Here is a 25149-nt window from a genome sequence, read left to right as displayed (position 1 = left end):
CGTCGGGGAAAGCGGCCCCGCTGCCCCCGGCCCGGCCCCGCAGGAGCCGCCGGGGTCCCCGCCCGCAGCTTTTTTCCCGTCCCGACTCCGCGATTTGGTTTTATTCTGTGCTCGTTTTTGTGAGATCCCACGTGGAAGCCGTTAACGAATGCTCGATAATGATCACTACGAAGGCATTATTCAAATGAGGCAGGTAATTGCAAACAGAGAGCGCCTTCTCCCCTTCCTTTTGCTCTTTTCCTTGAGCGGGCGCCACGGCTGATGCTGGCGGTCCCTCGCCAGGCATCACCTCCATCCTTAAACCCGTCAAAGCAGGCTCCTGGGTGCCAGCCCGAGTCCCGCACGGCCTCAAGCTCACGCATTTTCGGCTCCCGCACATCTTCGCGGAGCTGAACCCTGCCCGGAGCCCTCCCGTCCCGTCGGGGCTCGTCCTGCACAACCTCGGGGGGCCGGGCTGCTGCCTGTGCTCGCCCCCCAGGTGGAGAACACCCGGGTGTACTCATTTTTTTTTTTATTATTATTATTTTTTTCCTCATTGTGCTTTTGACTCACTCGCAGCCTGTTGTTTATTCACAAGCATTACGGTATCCTGTTAGCATTCCGACCAGGGATCTGACTCCGCTGGTTTCCTGCAGGAACATGTGGAAGCAATAGCGGGGTTGTGCACTCACCCGAGCTGAGGATGCACTAGTGGAGAGCGTGCAAAAAGGCTGGGGACCCTGCGAGCCTCGCCACAGGGCCCTCAGCCTGAGCACGCTGTTCTTCTCCTGCCTGCCCCCACTCCCTTCGGGGCATCTTCGCTCCGGAGGCTTAGCTCTCCTTGGTTTGGGGAGAGAGAAAAACCACCGCATCCTGCCGCTTGACTTTGAGGACAAAACTTTTGTTTGGCGCTAAACGGAAAAAAATAATAATAAAGACGAAAAAAAAAAAAAAAAGAGGGAGGCGGGCCAGAGCGGGAAGGGAGGAAGCGGGGAGAAGCCCGGGGGCTCGGCTCCGAGGCCGGAGCCCTCCCGGGAGGCAGGGGCCTCCATCCCCGCTCGGTTCCTGGGGCTGCACTGCCCCCTCTCCCGCGGCCGCAGCATCGCCCCGCTCGCCGGGCTCGGCTCCGGGACCCCGCAGCGAGGCGACGGGGGCAGCCCCCGCCACCTCCCCGGCCACCGCTGGGCGCCACGGCGAGGCGGAGGTCCCCGGCTAAAGCCGTCGGGGCTCCGGGCGAGCTCAGACGGGCCGGGCCGAGGGCACAGAGGATGAGAAGAGCTTCCCCGTTCCCGGCACAGCAGCAGGGTTTGGGGCGGCCGGCTCCCGGCGACGGCTGCCTTTCGTTGTGGCTTTCATTCATAAACCCGAGCGGTGCGGCTCTGCCCCTCTCGCCCGGTGCCTCCTGCTTCTGGCTGCCTCGCAGCCCTCCGTGCTGCTCTGCGCCCCGTGCCCGCGCTCAGGAGCGCACAAAGGACACGAGGAAGCCGCCAATTCGTTTCCAGCTCCATCTCCCCGTCCGTAACCCCACACCGTGACCCACCGTCCTGGTGGGGCTGAGGGAGGAGGCTCATTCACGAAATTGGGAGCCCTCTGACTTTTCACCAAAGTTTTTTTTTTTTTTTTTTTTTTTCCCCTTTATATTTTTTTTCCTTGCCCCCGCAGTGCAAAACTCTCCGATTCCCCCCTTTTCCTCCCCCCCTGCCATATGGCCAGCCTCCCCCTCCCCTGCGAGGCTGCTGAAATCTGGAGGCTGAGACTGGCCCCCCTGCCTCCGTAAGAGCCTCCCTCCTGCGCCCGCCTCCGGCCGCGGGGCTGGGGGCGCCGGGCGAGCCAGGGCGGCTCTTATTGCGAAGGGGCCGGAGGGGGGCTTCATTTCCTGACAGCTATTTACTTAAAGCAAATGATTAGTTTTGGAAGGATGGACTATAACATTGAATCAATTACGGGGCGCGGGTTGTGAGCCCGCTGCAGTCGGGTCTGGAGGGAGGGCGAGCGGGAGGGAAGGAGCGCGGCTGAGCGGGGAAAGTCACAAAAGACGTGGACATATTTTGGATATTTTACGATCTGCGGGACTATAGCTGCGGATTGGAGAGGAGAAGGTAAGAGGTGAGGGGCACTTTCCCCATTTTTTTTCCTTCCTTTTCCCCCGTTTCTTTTTCCCATTTTTCTCATTTTTTTTTCTTTTCCCATTTTTTTTTTTATTTTTCCCTCCCTTTATCCATTTGTTGGTATTTCTTTTCTTTTTCTTTCCTTTTTTTTTTTTTTTTTTTTTTTTTTTTTCCTCGGCTGAGCCGCTCCGGGGGCGCCTTCCCGCGGGGGTGCCGGGGGCTGGCGGCCCCCGGGGGCGGCGGGGAGCTGGGACCGGGCTCTCCGCGGGCCGTCGGGGCGCGGCGGCGGCGGCGGCGGCAGCGGGCAGCAGCTCGGGCAGCGCTAATGACAAACACATTGGGACCGCGGGGGCCACCGTGCCGCATTCCTGCCCCGCCGGGGCTCCGATGGCAGCGCCGGTGCCCGCCCGGTGGGCGCGGGGGGGACGCGCAGCGAGGATGGGAAGCAGGGCAGGGTAGCACCCGGCGGCTCCCCCTCTTCTCGCATCCCCACCTTCTGCCCTCGCTTCCTTCACCCCGCCGCTCTCCGCTCCCTTCCCCCACCCTTTGTTTTTCGCCACCTTCCCTTTTTCAGGTCCCCTTCCCCACCTTAACACCCCCCCCGGGAGCCCAGGCGGGACACGCACGACCCCCTCTTTGCGCGGGCGACCCCATCTCCATCCCTGCGCCCCCCCCCCTTCCCCCCGCTCTTTTGCTTTATTTCCACGTCTCAGCGGAAAGTGAAGATGCTGAACTCGGGCAGGACTGGTACCTGGAGCCTCTCCAGCTTACAGCCCCCTTCTCGCACCGGGAGCGCCGCCCGCCCCGCCGGACGGCTGGAGCCCGCCGCCTCGCCCCCCGGAGGGGGGCTGAAGTCTTCGCGGCCACCGTTTGGATTTGGTCAAGAGCGGAGGCTGCAAACTCGCCAGCCTCTGCCAGGCTGGAGTCCCCTGGAAAAGTCCTAGGAGCAAGTAGGAAATGGCTTTTTGGCTGGCTGCGGCATTGCTCAACATTTTTGGACGGGGACCCAGCGGCCCAGGAGCCGTTCCAGAGAACAGGACTTGGACAGCTTTTTTCTGTGCGAGCAGCGGCGGATCCAGCGAGGCAGCAGCTGCCGCCCCCGGGGGCGTCCCGACGGGCTGCAGGGGCCGCTGCCCCGGCCCCCTCCCTCGCCGGGGGCACGCACCCAGCGCCCCTCGACGGCAGTTCGGCATCTCGCAAACGCTCCGGCTTCCCGGCGAGCCTCCGGGACCCGAAACCACACGCCCGGGGTATTTGGGACAGACGGAGCCGTCCCCAGGGCTACGGGCACGTCGCTGTCACAGCCCCGGACGGGGCACAGCTCCTGTCCCCCCGCGGGTGGCCGCCCCCTCGGGGGGGCACAGAGCGCTCCGTGCCTCTCCCGGTGGAGCGGGCAGGAGAAGAAGCCCGGAGCTCACGTCGGGGAGCAGCCCGGGAGAGAAACACGGCTTTGCTTTGCCCCATCCCCTCCCATCCCGCTTTTTTTTTTTTTTTTTTTTTTTTTTTTTTTTTTTGGTTACCTCGCGTTTAAAAAAAAAAATGCTCCAGCTTGGCAAAGGCTTTTCTATTGTTTCCTAGACAAACAGCGGAGTGGCTGGGAGCTGCCGTCTCTGCTAGGTTTGCTCGGTGTCCCGGGCAGCCTCTGATCCGCAGCGGCTCTAACAGACATAAACCGAGCTGGATGGGGCTTCGGGGTCGCCCCTCTTCCTTCTCCTTCGGGGCCACCCACTTGGGCACCCTGCAGCAGGGAGGAAAACCCCGAGGATGGGGGCTGGAGAGTGGCAACGTGCCCCTCTTCTCTCCCTCCATCCCCACCCATGTCCCGTCTGGTTATGGGGTCCCCACTGCATCCCCGACGGGGTCGCCGCTGTGCCTCCTTTTGCTAATGCTCCCACGCTGGTTTTTGCTGCCCGGGGGAGAGGTGAGGCGGGGGCAGCCAGCAGGGGGATGCCGGGGGTGCTGCCCTCAGCATCTCCCAGGGCCGGGGGCCCAGCTAGGCTGCATTAACTCAGTGTTCCCGGACGGGGCCAGAGACAGGATCAAAGCAAGGAGAGAGGCGTCAAAGGTCCCTCCGCCATCAGCGGCTCAAACTCTGAGCTGCGGATATCTGCCTTTTACTTCTAGATGAGATAGAGGAAGATCTTGCAGCAAGGCTCTTCATTTTCAGTTTCCACTTAACAAAGAGCATTGTGAAGCCCTCAGATAAACAGCAGTTTAGCCAACCTCAAAGCTTGGGGGGAAAAAAAAGTTTGAAGAAAAATGAGACCGCACAAAGCACTGGGACACAGGAGTCTGCAAGCAAAGCAGCTCTCCCAGCCTGCAGGCAGTCTCCTGCTGCCTAGAAATGAGCCCCCTTGTTCTGGTACTCCTCCCCAGGCGGGGATGGCAGAAGGTGTGCCAGCAGGACTGCGATGGGCATCTCTGCTTTTATTTGCTCCTTGATGTATGGGGGATCTTCATGTGGCTGGGAGACAAATACATAGGTATTAGGTTTCAAGAAAGCAGGAAGTAATAAATATTTTAATAAAATACCTCTCTGCAGTACTGCAGTATCAAGCTAGGATTTGAGTCCAATTCATATAGAGAGAAAAGACTTGCACAAACCTTTATTTATTTATTTTTTTTGTAACCGACCTACTGTTGGTTATTTCCAACAGCAGCAATTGGTCTGAAAAGGGGTGAAATGGATAACCCTATAGAAACTTCGCCTTGCTTGTATCCTTACATCATGATGGCTGCAGTGGTGTTACTCTTGCCTGGGAACGCTGAAAATTCTGTTAGAACATGTTTGCTTCACTCGTTTTAAAAACTAGAATGATTTCTGAAAGGTCATTTTTTTTTGGTGCTGGCAAGAATTGCTGATAATTTGAAAGAAGGAAGCAAGTAAGCAAGCGATCCTTTCTCTCCCTCTTGCCTTGCTCTCCTGCTTGACTCATCTCTTTCAAGTCAATAAAGCTTCACGTAGACACCCAAGGGAACAGATTGCAATGGCTGAGCTTCCTAACTCCTGCGGTCAACAGAAATGGAGTGGTTTTTTCCATCCACCACTTCTGAGCACCTAAGTTGGGATTTGAGGTGTTCTCTGAAGTTCCTGACCTGATCCTGAGAACCTAAGTGAGATGTACCCTTGGAAGTATCTGTTGTGTTGTCTATCTGCTGGGATAGACCAGAAAGTCGTTTAAGTAAATTTAGACTTTGTAAATTGCCCTCTACCTCTGTTTCCTAGTCCTATGGTTTGTCCTGATGGTTTAAGCTGAAGAATTGGAGCTGACTGGAAGGCGGACTTGTGGCAGCCATCACTAGGTGTCCTGCAGAGCCTGAAGCCGCTGCAGGAGCCCCAGACAGACTCAGCTTGCTGTGTAGTTATTCCCGCACAGCCCAGAAGAGATGCACAGGCTATGCTAGATGCAAACACTCTCAAAGGGACATGGAACAAACCACTCTTTAGGAGAACATTTATGCTGGACTTTTCAAAGAAGAAATTTTCTTGTGTCACTTATGCCTTTCCCCAGCGAAACCATCAGACGCTCTCCTGTTTGCTTTGTTTTTGTGGAGAACTAAGTTTGTAATTTGGGAACTGCAAACCAAGAAATGTTTCAGGAGGTCCTGACTGAACCTTTGTATTCAGCCGGTAACATGTACCACAATGAAGAAAAGTTGTTCTCTGCTCTTGGGCTAGCCTTTGCTCTTGCTGGAAAAGATCAGTTTTCCCAGAAGGACGGATTGCCACTCAGACAAAACCTCCACTGAAATTATCCAGCCCTCTCATAACAAGGATAATCACATCATTACGTGCCAAGATTTGCAATCCACCTACTATCATATAATTTATATAAATACAGAGCAATAGGGACTTTTTTTACTTTTTTTTTCTTTTTTCTCCAAAGAAGAAAACCCAGAAAATTCGCATGAAGTTAAGACATAAGAAATTTAATTTTAAGTTGATTTAGAAGACCTAGCTTAGTTTCCAGCTGCCGCGCTGGAGACCAGCCTTTCCTTCTGCTGGACAAGAGAGCTGGCTTATTGCTGTGGATCAACATTGCCATCCTGTGGCCAAGAGCATGAAGTGCAGTGACTACTTTGGCAGGAAACGAGTTTGTCAGTCTCCAGGCTGCTGGTAGATGGGACGGTTTTCTATCTTGAAAGAGTTTTTTGTTTGATTTACAGCAGTATGAAAAACATATACGGATGGCTCTTTTTACCCCGCCACCATGCTTTCTGTCTAGGTCATGCAATCGCCTAGGAATATCTTCTAAACACACATTTCCATCAGTTTTTTGGATATTGATTTTACTTTGTCTCTTCTGCTCTGCAGTCAATGAAACCCCTCTTGGTTGGAAGCCAGCACTTGGCAGTGAGTGTTTGGAAGATTGGCTCCTTGCTGATAAAAGTTCTTCTGATGTTCTTTTCCCGATTCTTTTTATCATTAAAGCACACAACAGAGATACCAAATTTTCAGTCAGTTCCTTTCAAAACCCAGTGATTAGAGCAGATGTGATGATTGTTTTACCCTGGGCAATCAACCTCCACTGCAGAGAGTTTGGCAACACCCCTGTGGCATCATCTAGCTTTCACTATGCACTCCCATGTTTCTATTTTAACTAGCACTGTTCAAGGTATGCAAGGAATTAAGGTTGGCTCCAACTTACGTTGTATGCGTGCTACCAATACTTGCATAAATCTACTGGCTTCACAAAGGTTACACCAATTTTCGGTTTAATGTAGTGATGCTAGAAACTGAACCTGCTGTATTTATTCAGGGCTGAGATGTGGGTGTTTTAGGACAAAAAGAGTGCTCCTCTGCCACAAAGAAGGTTAAAAAGCAAAATAAGTGTATTTAAAAAAAAAAAAAAAGTGATGGTAAATAAACAGCAAACGCTTGGTGTTTTGGGAATGAGTAAACTATCTTTTGCCCAGAACAGAGGTGTTAAATTCTGTGTTAAACCTTGACTCCAGCATGCCAAAGTCAGATGCATGATGTAATTAAATCCAGTTCAAACAGATTTTGAGTATGAATGATGATGAGTCCTTAGTACATTATTCTGTTTTTCACAGTGCGTAAATGTTGCTCTGGGTCTTGCTGAGATTAACAGGTCCTTGAGGAAAGATCAAAGCTATGGAGTCTGAAAGAGTAGGCAGTTGGGAAATGCAGATTTAGAAAATCCTTGTGATTTTTTAAACTGCAAGGGTAGACTGAGGCACTCAGTTCTTACTGATTGCTATGGCAGCCCAACTAAGGCAACAAATTCCAAATACCACTTTGGAAATGCCATCACCTCTATTTACATCAGTTTATTCACCAGGCTTCAGTCCTCACACAGTTTTGTAGCAGTGTAAGTTCGCTTCAGCAGACCTTCTGCAGTCTGGTGTGTAAAAGATATTAGCTTTGTGTTTTCTCTTTCTGTGTTGCATCACTTGCATTGAATAGTCTGGAAAACAACACAGTAGGGGTAGAGACCCTATTTTCAAATGGAAAAGGCTGAAGGAAATTTGGTGGGCAGTGGGGTAACATTGTCTTGTGGATCTTGGGAGCTTAGGATTCAGATGATGGAAATTCTTTAAAGATATACAGTGTGGGTCACTTTATCAGAAAAAAATATTGCAGGATATAAATGTGATAAAAATGAATAAGGAGGCTGAAACAAATGGACTTCTTTGATGTTTGAGAGTCTGTTATCAACAGGAGACAGATACATAAACACGTGGCAATTATTGCTAATTGAAGAATCAGGCAAAATGGTTTGTCTCTGCTGGAAAGTTGTCAGCTGAATTTCCAAGGTTGTTTGTACAAGTTTTGGGGCTGGTAGTTTGTAAGTCTTCTAATCCTGCTTCTGAGACCTTTTGTTTGATTGGAGTATCAAATACTTTTTGCTTTGCAAAAGAGCACTGTCTGTTCCACACATCGCAGGAGGAAAGAGGGACAGGTTCAGAAGCACCCCATGGCATGTTGTAATCATTTAGCTCCCATATGGCATCGGCATAGTCTTCATAACTGGATGCACCTACGTGCTTTCCTATCTCAGAATCAGGAGCAGAGGGTGAATAGAAATTCTCCAGAACCTTTGAAAAACTAGTCTCTGTTTTGGCACATCATTCTTTATTTTACTCTTTAGCCTGTGTTTCAGATTACGGGTTCTTCTGTATGGTCCTTTTTTAGTCTATGTTGGCTCTGGGCCAAATCCAGTTGCTATTAAAGTCAACAAAAAATGTCCATTGATCTCAATGGGAGCAGAGGTTGTAGGAGCTCCTCTTTTGGAAATTACCTAGCAGGCTGCTTGAGGGGTTTAAGTAGAAATGTGATTAGATAGCATAAAGATTCAGAGTTGTTGCCATTGTTGCCTCTTCACAACTGATGCCTTCTGATTATTTGTTTGAAAGCTGAAATTATCACAAATAGCTTGTGATTTTCACACTATTGGCGAGAAGAGGCTCTCAGTTAATGGCATGGCTGGCCTGCAGTCTGTCATGTATTTATTCCATTAGAAAATTTCAGCATATGTTTTAAATAGCATGTCTCTTGATCAAGGGAATTCTTGCTAAATAAGCAATAAACACTATTGTATTGTATTGTGCTCAGTAAGCTATATATATACATACGTACAATGGCAAAACAAAAATATCACTCACAATTGTGTGATGTATAATAAAAGTAGCTTTTAAATATGCTGTTTCTCCCCCCCTCCTCCCCCCCCAAAAAAGCTGCAAGCCACTAAAAGGTCAGAATTTACTGCATATAGCCATTGCATCCCCACTGAATTCAATGCAGCATCCAAGTAGGAGCATGGGCTCAGTTTTGTGTGCTGCAGTGGGCACCAGGGCTGTTTGCAGGCTCTTTGCTGCAAGTGCCAGCTTTGTGCTCTGCGTAATTTCCAAAATTCAAAAGCTGGGTGGGCCAGAACTTAGCGAGGAGAAGAGGTTGTGGACCTTTGGCTGTGTTCCCCGTGCTGGTGGTCTGCCTGCGGCTCCACGTGCCATGTGGGTGGTGTGGGCGGGTGTCTCACCAGGAAGAGGGTGTGAGATGGGGTCCTGGGGGTACTCCTGCCCTCGGGAGGGTACAAGCAAAGGGCACTGTTGGACAGTGGTCCTGTGAGCTCTTGTATCTGTTGTCAGCTTATTAACTGGCTCCGTGTTGCCCTCTTTCTGTTTCAGTTGTTGGTAGCGATGGGCACTTCCCCAAGGACATTCCTGATCCTGGGATGTTTCCTCACAGGTAATATTCCTCAGTCCTCTAAGCCTCCCCATCCCTGCTCCTTCACAAACCTGTATTTAAGTTTCCTTTCATTGTGTCCACAATAACAAACTGCTGCCTCCAGCCTCTATTTTTTCTGTCCTTCACTTTGGTATGCCAAGACAAGGTCTACCTACAGCTGTCCCACCCTTGGCATGCTGGAGCACCTCCAGCAGCGTGGAGCAAGCCGGGCTGCCTGTGTGGGCTCCAGCATCCTCCCCCTTCCCACCACATAACCACACTGCCCACATCTGCAGAGCGAATGGCGCTGGGAGGGGAGGGCAGGGTTTGCCACAGGGCTGCCAAATATAGAAAGGGCCCTGCGGGTTGAGATAACACGTGCAGACGTGAGAAACTGGTTTCAAAGAAAGCCTGGGCTCCTACTGCTGTTTTGTCGTGCAGGGCCCACTTTCACACTGTTTTCCTGGTGAATTCCCCATTTTCTTCTTCAGGAGCCTAGGGTGTGGGCCCTCTCATTTTCCTTCTGGGACTTGGACCTGCACCAGCCCACCTACAAATTACCTAGGCTTGCAAATCTGACCCCATAAATGTAGATTGCATCTGAAAAGTGGTGCCATCTACAACATCTAGTTCAGTGAATTACAGTTTTATTTGGCTATAAACTTTCTGTACATTTTGGCCAGAGGTAGACCCAATGCACAAATTTTGGATGTAGGCCCCTTCCCCGGCCCTTTGCCGAAATAGAAGCCAGATGTAAAGTGCAGGTGTTGGCCTTGGGAAGTGGTTTCCAACTTTCAGCGGTGGGCTTCCTTGCAAATTGATGGGCCTGCTGATTTCCTGACCATTGCTGCAAGGACCTGCAGCGCAGCTTGTAGGGTACCCACGAACTGGGAGTCAGGGACTGGGGCTGGGACTTGGGGCTGCGAAGCTGAGGTGTGGATTGGGAGCCATCCCTAACTTCACCTCTGTCTTTCACCTCTGGAGTTGTCAAACAGGGCTCAGCGAGCAAACACTCCTCTGCTTAGCATTTCAAAGGGAGGCCATTTGCCCACCACAGGGAACAGCTCTGGCTTTTAACAAGGGTAAATTTCCTGGGATGTCAGCACGTCTGAAATGGCCATAAAGATGCCTGCTCTGGATCCACTCTGCACCCTCTCCCATCCCTGTGCTGAGGAGGGGCTGTGTGTTCATGTGCTCTTTATTTGTGTCTTTTTCCAGGCCCGCTCCTAACATTTTGCCAGCTTCCTCTGCCGACTATTGTTCCCAACAGAAATGAAATGGTTGTACAGCTCAATTCCAATTTCACACTCAAATGCTCCGGAGACAGCGAAGTGAGCTGGCAGTACCCAGTGACCGAGGGAAGCCACAGGATAGACATCAGACATGAAGAGAACAACAGTGGCCTCTTCGTGACAGTGCTGGAAGTAGGAAATGCCTCAGCCTCTCACACGGGCCTGTATGTTTGCTATTACAACCACACGCAAGTGGAGGATGGGGAAGTGGAGGGGAGGAACATCTACATCTATGTGCCTGGTAAGTGGGGGTGCCACAGGGTGACTGACCCACTTTCCAAGGTGACTGTATTTTGGGACACGTGTTGCCCAAACCAGTGCCACATCTGACACTAAAACAGTCGCCAGGTGGGGAAGGCCAGGTCTTGTTTTTAACCTGATTTAAAGAGAAAGGGGAAAAGCTCACATATGCAGAGGGCCCAGGAAGCAGCAGAGTTGTCCTGTTACAAGGAGTTGTTACAAGGGAGGATGAAATGAGAAATGCTACTGCTGACCAGTCTGAGGCAAGATTAAAAATATGGTGTTTCTACACAGCATTTCTTGCAGTGCCCTATAATTTTCAAAGTAAACACAGCCTTCCCAGTCCTCGTGCCACCTTTCTCTGTAGTGGTGGAAAATCTGCTGGACACAGAAGAAATGATATCCCTTCTCTTCAGAAGTTCCTATCACCAGCTTTGCCCTCCCACCCCCTTGTTCTGGCTGACAATTCCTTTAAAGGATTCCCATGTTATCGATCAAGATATTTATTTATTTATTTTTCTGTGGCTGAAATAGGCACCACAGACTGAGCCACAGCTGGCTGCGTTGGCAAAGTGCTGTCTGGATGTTTCCTTGGTGTTCAGAGGATAAGTGGCAGAACAGCAGGGCCAGAGAAGACCAAGCCATGACATTTGCAGTAAATAGTCTGAGCAGGAAATGAAGGAGAAAAGAAGGGATTGTAAATCGTCCTGCAAAACTAAAATAAATTGTGAAGGAGATGATGTCTGAAACTGCAAGGAGGATTGTGGAAGGGGAAAAGGGCAGGAAGGACTAATGAGGCTTTTTAAAGGCTATTTTACAGTGTTATTAATTCTTTGCAGTTCATGATGTGTGATTCAAGTGCAGCGATTCTTCCAAGACTTTCTCTACATTTCCCACAACAAACTTAATGCATTTGTATTCATTCTTGAAGCACTAAGAGGTTTCAGCAGAGGCTGCGGGGTTTGGCACATGTATCTCAATTTCCAACCAGCTTTAGCCAAATCACCAAAAGATTTTCTTGCTGTTAAGTGTGCTTGTAACTCAGTCAGTAAAAGGATAGAAGGGCAAAAGACAGAAGATTTCTTCAAGAAGCGGGCATTTTGTTTTGATTTTGAAATGCCTCTAGATTTCAGCCTACCACATTTGCAAAGCAGAGACACCCTGTAATTTTTTCCACTCAGTGAACATTAGGATGTCATAAATGCAGAAACATATCCTTTTCTCCAAATTATAGAGAATGTTTCTGTTTCCACTATAAATTTTGTCTTTACAATTGTTTTTCCTGCAATGAATTAGGAGGGCAATGGGTGGCAGCAACCCACTTTGGCCAAGGAGGGTTACTCTGAGACTTCATGCAATATCCCAGTTTCACTAAAAGCACAGAGAAAACCAAACTAGGTGAATCCCATTTCTGTTTTAAATTACATCGAGAAAATGAATACATGGAGTTGGCAGTGTGTTTGGGAGAGAGGGCTGTGTTTGGACTATTGCTACAAAGAGCCTGCCAGTGCAGCATAAATTCTATTGTTGGAGGGATTTGTATTGCTATTTATTAAATTTCATTATAAAGCTTTGCACAGAAGCTTCAGGCTAGCAGAGATTATTTGTTTATTCTGAATGGCCAAGTGTAGATAATTTAAGGGCTTTGCTTTTTATGTTTGATATGTTATGCAATTATGTTTTGAACTCAGACTTTGGATTGGCTGGATAGGAAAGTTGGCAAGCATTTTGTTGACTTTGAAGAACTAAAACTACCAGGTGTTTGTTTGCTTTTTTATGGTCAAATACCATAGTCTGGAAACCACATGCTATGACCATAATTAACTATGTCTCATAACTGCAATGTTGGACAAGTTAGATATGCATAAAGATAAGTATCCTGAAGTATTTTTGATGAAATGTGGCTTTAATGGTGTTAGCCATAAGCAACACCAAAATTGATTTCTACTTTTTGCTATTAAGAGTGTTTTTTTTTCTTTTTTCTTTTTTTTTCTTTTTTCTTTTCTTTGTGTATTGGTTATGGGGCAGCTACTATTACAGAAAGAAAAAATCCAACTGAAAAAGATGAGTGATTTGTTCCAATAAAATATTGTTGACACATTAATTTTACTTTATTTTTATTACAGTTCTTTTTATTGCAGTGAAAGTTACACTTGAGCACAAAATCTTTTTTCCTAAAAATTAGATGTGTAAGTCCAGATTCATCATTGTATATATGTTTTGATAGAGTTGTTTATGACAGAGAAAGAGAAGTCATCTTTAATTTAATCCCCAGAAACTGCATAAATGTTCTCATACCCATTAGTTATTTTTCATGCTTTGTGTCACTTAATAGCCTTTTGCCCTAACTGTAGGAATATATCAGAACCAGGTCTAATGGGAAGAATAATAATTAGCTTTTTTTCTCTTGGAGTCCTTTGCATTTCCAATTCTGCATCCTGAATTTTCAGGAAGGAGCCCGAGACCTTTCCTCTTTTGTGCTTAGGTCAAATGTCTCACTACATGACACACCAGAAAGCAAAACTGAGATGCTGTTAGCATGCCTCACCTGCAGTCCCTGAACAAGCGGAGTCATGAACTTTACTGATTTCAGTTAAGACCTGTAGGTGGTCATTGATATCCAGTTCTTGCATATGGACATCCAACAAACAAGGTAGTATAAATGTACCTCTTGTTTTTTACAGACGCAGACGTGCCTTTTGTTCCTTCCATACCAGAAGACCAGTTCATCCTAGTAGAAGAAGGTGATTCCACCACTATCCCATGTCGGACAAGTGACCCAAATGCTCAAGTGACTTTAATTAACAGTTTAGACAAGGCTGTCTATGCTGCCTATGACAACAAACGAGGTTTCATAGGAAACTTCCCTGCGGGATCATACACATGCAAAACAACGGTTAAAGGTGTGGAGTTCAAGTCTGATGTGTTCCTCATCTATATTTTAAGAGGTATTTATTTATTTTCATAATAATAATAATAAAAAAAAAGCAGTAATGTGCAGCCCAGTTCTTTTCTCACACTGTAGAGTCATATTAGCACCAGCATCATGGGGTTATACCCCACAATATTACAGATATTACCCCAATGATGAGCTCCTTGATCCTGTGGCAATATTACTAGTCACTTAGTTGCTAATTTGCCTAGCAAACTATCTTGTATACAATTTTGATGAGAATAAAATGCCCTTAACTTTACCTCCTCTCTCAAATGGTTGCAAAAGTCTTTTGTAATCCATTTGTTTTCATCCTGTTTGTTGAAACAGAACTTAAAAGCCTGGTGTTCCCCAGTGGACTCAAATGATAGAACTTTGGTTAGTTGGAAAAAACAACACAATTCAAATATTTTGAGAACAAAGTTGTATTGACCACTAGTGGATTTTCAAAGACAGCCACTGATTAGCAAAATGGATAATTACTTTTATCCCAAGTGCAGTGAGTAAAATATCTCATAGGGGCATTTGAGTTAGGAACTGTTAATTGAAATTTTATGGTTGGATCTTTTCTTAATTGAATTGATTAAACTCAATGCCTGCACACTTCATCCTTTAAATACATAATGTTTACATCACTATAAATCAGCAATACTTTCACTGAATTTTCCAGGTAATTCCTCAACAAAGGAAATGAAATAGAAATCTCCCCCTGAAATTACACAATGTGAAAATCGCATACAGTTTTAAACTAAATCTGTACTCTTTCTCTCTCTCTCTCTCTCTCTCTTTAGCTACTTCACAGCTGCCAGTTGAAATTGAAGCTCTTAAAACTGTCTACAAAACAGGCGAGACCATCGTAGTAACTTGTGTGGTCTTTGACAACGAGGTGGTTAATTTACAGTGGAATTATCCTGGGAAAGTGGTAAATCTCTCTCTCTTTTTCTCAGTCTGCATGTTTGTAGTTATTTGTTGGGGAAGAAGGTGGGGTTGTGAAATATTCATCTCTTCTCTGAATGAGGACAGCTGAGGAGAGAAAACAAAGTAATTTCTTTTACTTCTAAGGTATCACAAAAGAAAGTCAGTACCAAAAGTTAGACTTTGTTGTTAGTAAGTATGCAAAGCATGAGAGGAAGGTGAGGTGTGACTGGGAGTCCATGCACTGAGGGAGGAATGCTGCCTCTCAGGTCTTGTGCCAGTTCAAAAAAAGAAATGCTGTGGAAATAGAAAGATCTAGGAATGTGTTGGACATCTGCGCATAGTGCTCAGCATAGCTACTGCTGAGGGTATGAACCTCAAAGATGGCTCTCAAACCCTGGCTTCTTGGGTATAATAAAGGATGATGGAGAATGAGGTTCAGAGTCTTAGTTGTTCCTAGATGTGCAGGTGTAAATTAAAGTGACTCTTGCAGTCAGTATAATTATTCACTAATGAGAACATGAAAGCAAAAAAAAAAAAGAACATATAAGAAAAAAAAAAAGTTGTAAGAAAACCTTAAAACTTTCAGAGAACCTCAGAACTTTTCAAACCTGCATAACATCCTTCTGCAGTAAAAATAAAATAAAATAAAATAAAATAAAATAAAATAAAATAAAATAAAATAAAATAAAATAAAATAAAATAAAATAAAATAAAATAAAATAAAATAAAATAAAATAAAATCAGTGAAAATAAGTTAGCATCCTGACAAAACAGAATTTCAGAATATCCCATCTAAAATGCCTGGTAACTGAGGGCATGGAGTAGTTAAATGACTGCCCAATTGTGACCCCATATTGCAGCTTTTATTTAAGTAAATTAAGACCCCAAGAGAAAAAATGATTTGAGATTTTGTTCTATTTTCCATTTTATGCATTAAAGCCCCTGCTATATGCCATCTTTCCAAACTATCTCCAACGTATTTTTTATTCCAGCTTCTTATAACATGGTTGACCATTCTCACCATCCTTACTTTTGCAAGAGTCTTCTCCTTGCTGATAAATTATTCTTGTTTTAGAGCACACAGAACAAATCATGTAGTAACCGGTTACTTTTTCTTTGGTGGAGGGGATAAAAATTCACCCTATACTTCATGGGAACTAAACAAAGAAAATTCAAAATAAAACCCCAGAGGTTTTCTGTCTGAGGAGAAGGTAGTATAAGCAGTGAAATGCACTTTCAGACTGCTTACCCAAGTTTTGAATGGCATTTTGTTTCAAGTGAACAAAATATGAGCTCTAAATCTCCTCACCCTTCTGTGACTGCCCCCAGAAGGATGTATTTTTATAGACACATCTTTTGTGCCTGTGGCTTGAAAATATATCCTTAACTGAATAAACAAGTCTTCTGCCATACAGGGTTTAGATGGTTACTCTCATTCCAGTGGCATCATAAATCCTCAACGGTCTACTTTCAGCTTAGTTACTTAAGTAAGGTTTTTTTTTCCTTCTCCAAACTACAGAAAGAAAAAGGTGTGATAAAACTTGATGATATCAAAGTCCCATCGCAGAAGCTGGTTTACACCTTGACCATTCCTGAGGCATCAGTGAAAGACACAGGGGATTATGAATGTACTGCTCGGCATGCAACCAAGGAGGTTAAGGAAAATAAGAAAGTAGTCATTACAGTTCATGGTATAGTCTGATTTCAGTGTCCAAAAATTATTAATGTGTTCAAAAACACTACTCTTGAAAAATGCTGCACAGCATTGTTCACGCATGGCTTTTTCATTTGCAGACAAAGGGTTCATTCATCTAGAGCCTCAGTTCAGCCCTTTGGAAGCTGTCAATCTACATGAAGTCAAAAATTTTGTCGTAGATGTACAGGCGTACCCAGCTCCAAAAATGTACTGGTTAAAGGATAATGTGACTCTGATTGAAAACCTTACTGAAATTGTTACTAGTTCAAGCAGAGTCCAGGAAACAAGGTAAAAATACTCTCATGAATCTTACTTTGCCATCTCCCTTAGAAACTTGAGAACTACTCCTGCTCTATCTACTTCAGTTTGTTGCTTCTTCTAAAGTAATGTTTAAAAAGCCTTTATTATCTACTCTAAAGGGTGATGCCTAGTCTGCCTTTTTTTGTTCCCTTGATAACATTAATATCTCCAAAACATACAAACCTTGGTTTCTGGGCACTAGCCCTCTTCAGTCCCTCCAGGAAATCTTCACTCCAGTAATCTCTAGCTACTTCCAATAATATCAGAGTCTTTGTCAGAGCCATGCAGAATATAATAATGTCCACATGTTACTCAGTTGTATTTTGGTAGATATTTGTTGTTTGAAAAATGATTTTAGTGCAAAGGCATGCTAGACATGCCAAATGTCAGCACATTATAATCTCCATATACCGAGATTACATGTTGCATAGAAGCACATTTTTTTTTATGCCTCCTTTAAAAATACAAACAAAATACAAACAGAAAATTACAAACCACACCTCCCATTTCTGCAGGTTTCAAAGTATACTAAAATTGATCCGGGCCAAGGAAGAAGATAGTGGATATTATACTCTGGTTGCTGAAAATGAAGATGAGATTAAAAGATACACCTTCTCACTGCTAATACAAGGTAAGGAGTCCCAAAACCTAGCTTACCGCAACTGGTGACCCACAGCAAAGATTTGATCCACTTACACACAGGGTCAAAACTGAGCACTGGATTGCCTGGACTATTGAGATAAGAAAAGCATGAATTAGGGTGTCCAGAGGAGTGCGTGCATGCCGAGTCCTTGGAGCTCTTGTACACTGATCCTGGCTTTGACTTCTGCACTGGCATTGTGCCAGAAAGAAACTTTATCCTCCCTCCTAAGTTATTCCAGCTGACAGCAGGGACGATAGCTCATTTAGCATGACATGAGGACGTGGCATACCCACTGCACTTCCTTTTCGTGGCTTTAGCCTAGGATCCCTTCTGCTCTTCAGGAGACAAGGAACTCCTGGCCAAGTCCTAGTCTCTAGCTGCCACTAAACTGTTGGCCAAATAATACCTGTCCTGCTTTATTTGAGATTTTAAACTGTTTTCTAGACCTTGCTTAATATTTTAACAAACTCATGACTCCTTTCTAGTTCCAGCCTTGATCTTAGACCTTGTGGATGACCACCATGGCTCTGCAGGGGGACAGACAGTGAGGTGCTTGGCAGAGGGGACCCCACTTCCTGATGTGGAATGGCTGGTTTGCAAGGACATTAAAAAGTAAGAAGGGGTGCTTTGTGATCTAAAATATGTCTGTTTTTCTCGCTGACTAGCTTAACATTGCTAGTTACTATACCACACTTTCCTCATCAAGGCCCAGTAAGCTGTAAATCTGATTTATCTTTTCAGAGACATATTGCTTATATTTTGACAGGTTGTCCATATCTTTCCTAGTGATCATATCCTGTAGAATACGTGATGCCTTGAATTAGCTCTGATAAAATCTTTGTGTTCAATAAGTGTTGTTCCTCCCAGGCTGTTCCTGGGAGGTTGTACACCAGGCAGAAGGAGACCACACGTGGAAGGAGGCTAGGAGCACTGGGCACAGCCCAGCTGTGCTCTGCTCTCCTTGTGGTAAAGTCTCCTCCTGCCTCATGGGATGGTTGTCCTCTCAGCCCTGCCCCAAGAAGCCTTGTAAGCCATGAAGGATTCGGGGAGAAGTAGAGATCCATCCACTACTATAACTATGCATGATACTTAGCAGCACCAGGATCTATCTACACCGGACCTGCTGGGCTGCATTATCAGGCCTTCAAAGTTGCAGCAGTAATGAGGATCAGAAGGCCAATTATTCTGATGGAGGAAAGATGCAGGCTTTTCACTGAGGTGGTCTTAAGTACTTCTGGTCTTTAAAATGATCATTGCCAGAAGAAGATTATAGGGAAAGGTGATTCCTGTTGTGTTCACTCTTCTTTATCCACACCTACACCCAGCCCCCGTTTCCACTGTTATTCTTCTCTGCAGATGCAGCAATGACACTTCATGGACTCTTCTGACTAACAATATCTCCGATATACACATGGAAGCCCATCTGGATGAGAAGAACATGGTGGAAAGCCAGGTGACCTTCCAGAAAGTAGAGGAAACCCTGGCTGTGCGATGCGTGGCAAGAAATGACCTCGGTGCTGTTACTCGGGAACTGAAACTTGTGGCTCCCAGTGAGTTTGCTTTGTCCTTCTGAGAGATTACAGCAGCCAGTCTGAACTCTAACACACATCAGTTCAGTTTGGAAAAATGCTTAACAGATAAAAACATAAATGACTGCAAATAAAGATAAATGAAAATAGATTTTATTCACCCTGGGACATCTGAGGATGAGGCATTTTACAGGTCTTTATGGTGCATCTGTTTTTCACTTATTACATGGTTCCGCGATTCATTTAATCATTTTATTACCACTGGTTATGGGATGTTATTCCAGACAATCTTCACATTTGGTCTTGAAACAGGAAGGCAGTGTAGCTCTGGGCTTGGAAAGGCTTTACAGTCACCAGCCCCAGGGAGTGCTCCTGCCACATCTGCAGGACATGGGAACTGTGGCGGTGCGGGAGATGGTTGTCTTGTGCATGTGTCATGTTCCTCATGTCTCAGGAGGAAAATATGGTCTGTTTTGTTACTCCACAGCCTTGCGATCAGAACTGACGGTGGCTGCTGCAGTCCTAGTACTGCTAGTGATTGTGATAATTTCACTGATTGTTCTGGTCATCATCTGGAAACAGGTAACCTAGAAAGAAATATTTCACTTTGGACGCTAAGCCCTGCTGGGTTTTGATCTCAAGTCAGGCACAGGACTAATGATTGGTTTTGCCTTCAATATGTTCTGCAGAAGCCAAGGTATGAGATAAGATGGAGAGTCATTGAGTCTATCAGCCCCGATGGCCATGAATACATTTACGTGGACCCAATGCAACTGCCTTATGACTCCAGATGGGAGTTTCCTCGAGACGGGTTAGTGCTTGGTAAGTTTCCTCTATGGGGCTAACCCAGTCCTTCTCCTGGGAAAAGGACAATTAAGGACAACTTTAAGGTCTCTAATACCAGCATTTGTGATGTAATTCATGGCCATGAACTCCAGAATCTTTCTTTATCTGCTCTCTTTAATTCTCCTTCCACATCCTCTTCTCCTGCAGTGGTGTTAGCCTCAAGCAACTCATGTTAGTGTCTCCCACGCCTTCATTCCAGCTCTGCATCTTCTGTGTGCAATGCCCACCTCAGTGTGGCTTAAGTGGTCCCCGCCAGCATTAAATTCCAGTTCCAACAGTCACTTCTGCTAAGGCATTCACAAGGAGCAAATCAGCAGTTTTAATTTGCAAGACATTTATATATTTATGTGGAGAGGCCAAGGGAAACCTGCAAGTAGTTATGTAGTTTTATTAAAATATTTTTCAAATTATTAATCCATGATGTGCATATATCATTGCTGAGTAACTGCATAACTTATTTTTGTGGCTACTGCCCTTCTTCCTTCCCCCTTTGCTTTCTTGCTGTGTTTTCCCTGCATTGGCATTCATACAGAATTCAATTAGCAATTACTTCTTCAGGGCTGGCCCAATTTGTCATTTATATCAGTTGAAATTGTAGTGATTATAAACAACTTTAATATTCTGCCCAGGTACTGCTTTAAATGCACAAGGCATCCCTTTCTTGGATGTATCAGTGCACCAAGCTGTATACAAAAATTCAGAAGAAAACTGAAAGGTGTTTTGTTTTGTTTTGTTTTGTTTGATACTGTTCAAGGAATGCATTCCCCGGTGTAGTTCTTCTACCCCCACTGTGGGAAAAGAATTGATACTAATTCTTGAAAGAAGAGGCACAAAAAATTTCTGGTTCAGGAATGATATCCTTTAATTAAATTCATCTTGCTAATTGAAAATTAGGCGAGGGTGGATATTTAATGGAATTATTTTATAACAGCCCCGACTCTAATTATATGCCCAAATAGGATTTGTCAGATCTGAGTTAACAGACCACCACTGTGACTTTGTCTCCCTCTGACTCATGAGCGCCAGTCTACTTCAGTGCTTTCCTGTTTACAAGTACATTCACGACAGTCAGCGCTTTAAACACGGGTGCTACATGTTCTTTTAGCAAACAGGATTGCGCAAAGCATTCTTCTTGACACAGTTAACGTTTCCCTGCTGGCCGTTTTGCCATATTAAATGCTTCCTCTCCGGCTGACATGGACCGTTTTGTTCCTGGGCCTGATAATTCCAGTCTGTGTGTTTTCTCTTATTGAAGTAGGAGATGGCAGCAAAGGAATTGCACCTTTAGCTCAGGGAGGCTCTGAAAGAGGATGCAAAAACTTTTTGGCTCATTCAGATGAGCACTTCCCGCCCTAGCTGAGTAAGCCAGCTGGCATTCATTTTTTTTTCTCTCTCTCTCTTTTTTTTTTTCTTTTTTTTTCCTGAGCTAGTAATGCCTGGAGTGCAGAACTATGTTAAATGCCAACTCTGAACGTTTGCTGGCTGGAGTTTCAATTGATAAATTTGGGTTACACTGCACATTTCCCTTTGTGATCCCCTCTCCACAGTATGGGTAGTGTTCTGTTTAAAGCAGCCAGCAGCCAGCACAAGACTAGGGGATGAGCAACAGAATGAGAAATTGGATAACACAGTGAGCTGCTTGTGCGCCAGTTTTCTCTTGGCACTGCTGAGAAGCTGTCCTTGCAGGACATCCTGAGATGGTAGAGGGCAGGGTCCTTAAAAGAGAGTGCTTTGAGTGCTGCTGGATCTCAGGATTTTGGGATGGCTGTAGAGGTTGCAGAGTTGCTCCCATTGCTTCCCCAAAGCCCACCCATTTGACGCTGGGGAGTTAATAAATGGAATGCTGGTCTGACATGTAGAATCAGACCCATCCCCACTTGCAGCTTGCAAAAAACAAGTTAAGGCTCAAGTTTTTCAGCACTTAGGGATGTGGTACCTAGTTTCTTATGAGTCTAGAAGCTGGATATAGATTATAAAGCTTGTCCTTTGGCTTTTTGTATATGCCAAGAAAGTAATGGTTCAATTTGGGGTGAGATGATCCTTCCAGTCCAATTTCAGCCAAAGGGGAGCCCAGGGCTGTGTCTGGGACTTCACCTTTGTAGTCGTGTCCCCTAGAGCAGAACGTGGCACCTCTCCACTGGTCTCAGCAGATGAGCTCTGTGAGTGGGTGCAGAGGTTGAACTGAAGTTAGCTCTCACCCCCAAGTACTGTTCCTCCACCAGTCTGCAGAGCCTTGAGCTGCTGCTGTCTGCACAATTCCTCTGTTGCAGGGAAGTATTCCTGTTCCTCCAGTGGGCAGATCCCTGTCATGCCTTTATACTAAGAAAATAAATCCACGATATAATTTTGGGCTCCAGTGCAGGCCTTGGCATCCAGAAAGTGACGGGGCTGGTTGCATTACAGATGCTGCCAACTCGTAAGCAGTCAGATCCCACCTGGCTCCAAGTTCCAAGTGTAAGACACATGGGACGTATATGGAAAGGGGTGAAAAGGGGAAATAACAGCAATAGCTCCCTGCCGCTCCAGAAGCGCTCTCACTGACTCCACATGTGCTCAGGCTCAGCCGAGGTGCAGGGGAGGGAGATGTGTGTCTCGTGCTCAGTCGACAATATGGTCTGGGGAGGAATTGGCTTGTGAAGACAAGAAGATCAAGGAGCATCAGTGAGTGCCATCACTTTCTGAAGGGCTGCATCCTGCCATGTGGCTCCCAGACCTTTGGGCTGAAAAATTTCAGGGGCCAAATTTCAGACTCAGGTTGTTTGAATTAGTTTGAAATTTAGTGGGAAGCTTTCTCACATCCTGACTGGGAAAAATAACCTTTGGAGCACAGGAATTTTGAAAAGAAATTGGATAGTTTTTGTGTGCATGACAAACTACACTGTCATGATCTTGGAGAAGTTCTTCAGTGGTAACTCATGCTTTAACCATTTCTCCTGCTTGTTAATGATGTTGATATTTAATGTTATTTTTGGCCAAAAACTTTCTTCTAAAAGTGTGTATACAATAAAAGTGTGGGCTGTAGCCACAGGATAACAGAAACATATGGTATTGCATGCCAGATAACACCTTCAGAAGTGTAAAAGGCGGCAAGTTCAAACTGCAAGTGAACGTCAAAGACAAGATGCCATATATCTCCATAGTAAAAGCCACTACTTAGTCTGCCAGTGTTGGAAGTTAAAAAATAACATGAAATGAAACAGCAAGCTCACTGGGAATATTAAAATGTCCTGTCATCTGGAGTTCATATACGGGTTTGTTCACTGAATAAACGTTGCCTTAATGAGCTTGCTGTCCAATATGGAAGCTATGAAATATAGTATTTTGGATCATGTTTGTGCAGTTTATATTTCTCTAAAATCTTGCTCAATCTGTACACAATTCTTCTGCACACTATATCCATAACAGAAGACAGGATATGATAATCCAAAATTTTGGTCTAAAATGATTTGCGGGAAGAGTAAAGTGTGTATAAACATTAGCTGTTTCATTATAGCATTTGGAAATTTGCAATAAAATTTATTCAAACATGTGAAGCACACTTGTACATTAAACTTCAGAGGAGTTTCCCCTCATATGTGATCAACATGTATTTCAGTTTCTTTCAGATCACTGATGGCCCTGCATGTCTATTCCTAAATGTGCTGCTGATTCTCTTCAGCCTGTCTTGCTGCTAGATGTATTCAGCACTGATATAGCAGCCTGAAACTACAGCTAGAGAGTCTAGTTCAGATTTGAAGTAAAAAGCACAATTGTATTGTAGTCAGATACTGACTGAGGCAAGGAAGTCAGCTTAGACATTGGAAGTTCAATGTTTAGAAAGGGTAAAGTGAGGGTGGCAGGGCAGGTTAGGAGACAAGTTTGAATGAAATGAAATTCCTCAGAGTTCCTTTCCTAAAAGTGCCCATGTACAGATGTGGTCCTGATGCTTGCTTGCTTGCTTTCATTTAGGAATTGTTCTTAATTACAACATTTCTTTAAAAATACTTTTGCCTTTTCTGCTTAACAAGGCTGATAATAATAATGCCAGTGGTCTGGCTAAGTGAGTGTGCTCATTCCACATAAGAATCACAGCCCAAAGTGGAACGGCAGCAGGAAAAGAGGCTAATTGCTGTTTTGCTCTGGAATAAATAATTGTTTCCCTTGTGTTCAGGTCGAATCCTTGGTTCCGGTGCATTTGGAAAAGTGGTTGAAGGGACTGCATATGGATTGAGCCGTTCTCAACCGGTGATGAAAGTAGCTGTGAAAATGCTGAAACGTAAGTTATCACTGTTTCATTTCCCATGCTAGGCAGTGCATGTTCCTATGGGGTTATTTAAACGCTGCTTGTATATAAATAGTTCCTCCACATCTGAAGCTGCAAATCTACCTACAGTGTGGGTAGAGATGGTTTCGATAACTTGCCCAGGAACCAGGAGGAGCTTTCTTGTGTTGAAAAGAGCAGCTTGTAAAGTGCCTCTGTGCCACCCAGGCAATCCACTGTACCCCTGGAAAAGGGCAAACAGACTGGGTCAGCTCTTGAGATGGATCAAATGAATCCTTTATTAGTGATTTATGACTCTTCTCCAAGTCTTAAGGGATCTCCTTGTCAAGCAAAGTACACAGTCTTCTTCAAGACACCATGGGAGAAATGCCCTACTAAGGCAAGCAAAGAAAGATGGGTTGTTATTGTGAAGAAGGTGACTGTTCTTGCTAAGGGGTTGGTGTGCTCTTTCAACAGCTACAGCTAGATCCAGTGAAAAACAGGCGCTCATGTCTGAACTGAAGATAATGACACATCTCGGGCCCCACCTGAATATTGTGAACCTGCTTGGAGCTTGTACAAAATCAGGTGAGTTTGGCTGACAGAGCAGAGGTTTTTCTGCTCTGTAAAAAAAATGCACCAATGTCAAGTAAAGGACTTTAACATAAAATATAAATAAATGAAAATTTTCATAAACCTACTTGTTATTTGGCAGAAGTTACATCATAACTTAGTAAATTGAAATGCCTTAACTCCCAGTACTTTTTATGTTAAAATGGATTTTTTGCTGTCTTTGAAATCTTTCATTTTTGAAAGACCCCAAATGCATTAATTTGCCTTATTTCATCAGGTCCTATTTATATCATCACTGAATACTGCTTTTATGGTGATTTGGTGAACTATCTGCACAAGAACAGGGACAACTTCCTGAGCCGCCATCCAGAGAAGCCCAAGAAAGATTTGGATATCTTTGGGATGAATCCAGCTGATGAAAGCACAAGAAGGTAGGAAAAAGGGGGAGAAATGTATGACCTGCAACATAAGGGAATGTGATTACTAACCCTTATTCCTTTCCTCTTATTTCATGACTCAGTGTTCTCCCTAATTCTTCTCAATGGATTTTCATTTATCAGTTTTCATAGATCTGGGAAGGTTTCAGCACCTTTTCTTTGGCTTCCCTGACATGCATCCGAGATTCATATTTGCTGTGGGTTCTCCACAGACACCAGCAACTTAG

General features: G+C 45.0%; 1 protein-coding gene across 2 annotated transcripts in view; it reads left to right on the top strand.

The window, feature by feature from the left end:
• The first annotated feature begins 1843 nt into the window (after positions 1-1843).
• Positions 1844-25149, top strand: part of PDGFRA (platelet derived growth factor receptor alpha) — a 34866-nt gene continuing 11560 nt past the window's right edge. Inside the window, exons 1-15 of one of the 2 annotated variants that reach the window (XM_032185991.1) lie at positions 1844-2078; positions 9237-9297; positions 10495-10809; positions 13493-13756; positions 14532-14662; positions 16178-16349; positions 16453-16642; positions 17170-17285; positions 17783-17909; positions 18654-18847; positions 19314-19408; positions 19516-19648; positions 23823-23927; positions 24390-24500; positions 24763-24916. In XM_032185991.1, the coding sequence (XP_032041882.1) occupies positions 9249-9297; positions 10495-10809; positions 13493-13756; positions 14532-14662; positions 16178-16349; positions 16453-16642; positions 17170-17285; positions 17783-17909; positions 18654-18847; positions 19314-19408; positions 19516-19648; positions 23823-23927; positions 24390-24500; positions 24763-24916 (2156 nt within the window). In that variant the 5' untranslated portion in view covers positions 1844-2078; positions 9237-9248. Of the gene's footprint in view, positions 2086-9236; positions 9298-10494; positions 10810-13492; positions 13757-14531; positions 14663-16177; positions 16350-16452; positions 16643-17169; positions 17286-17782; positions 17910-18653; positions 18848-19313; positions 19409-19515; positions 19649-23822; positions 23928-24389; positions 24501-24762; positions 24917-25149 lie in introns of both variants that reach the window. The other variant, XM_032185993.1, reaches the window with a different exon arrangement.

The sequence above is a fragment of the Aythya fuligula genome, chromosome 4, assembly GCF_009819795.1.
Source record: "Aythya fuligula isolate bAytFul2 chromosome 4, bAytFul2.pri, whole genome shotgun sequence".
Taxonomy (NCBI): Eukaryota; Metazoa; Chordata; class Aves; order Anseriformes; family Anatidae; genus Aythya; species Aythya fuligula.
This window is presented reverse-complemented; position numbering and strand designations above follow the sequence as displayed.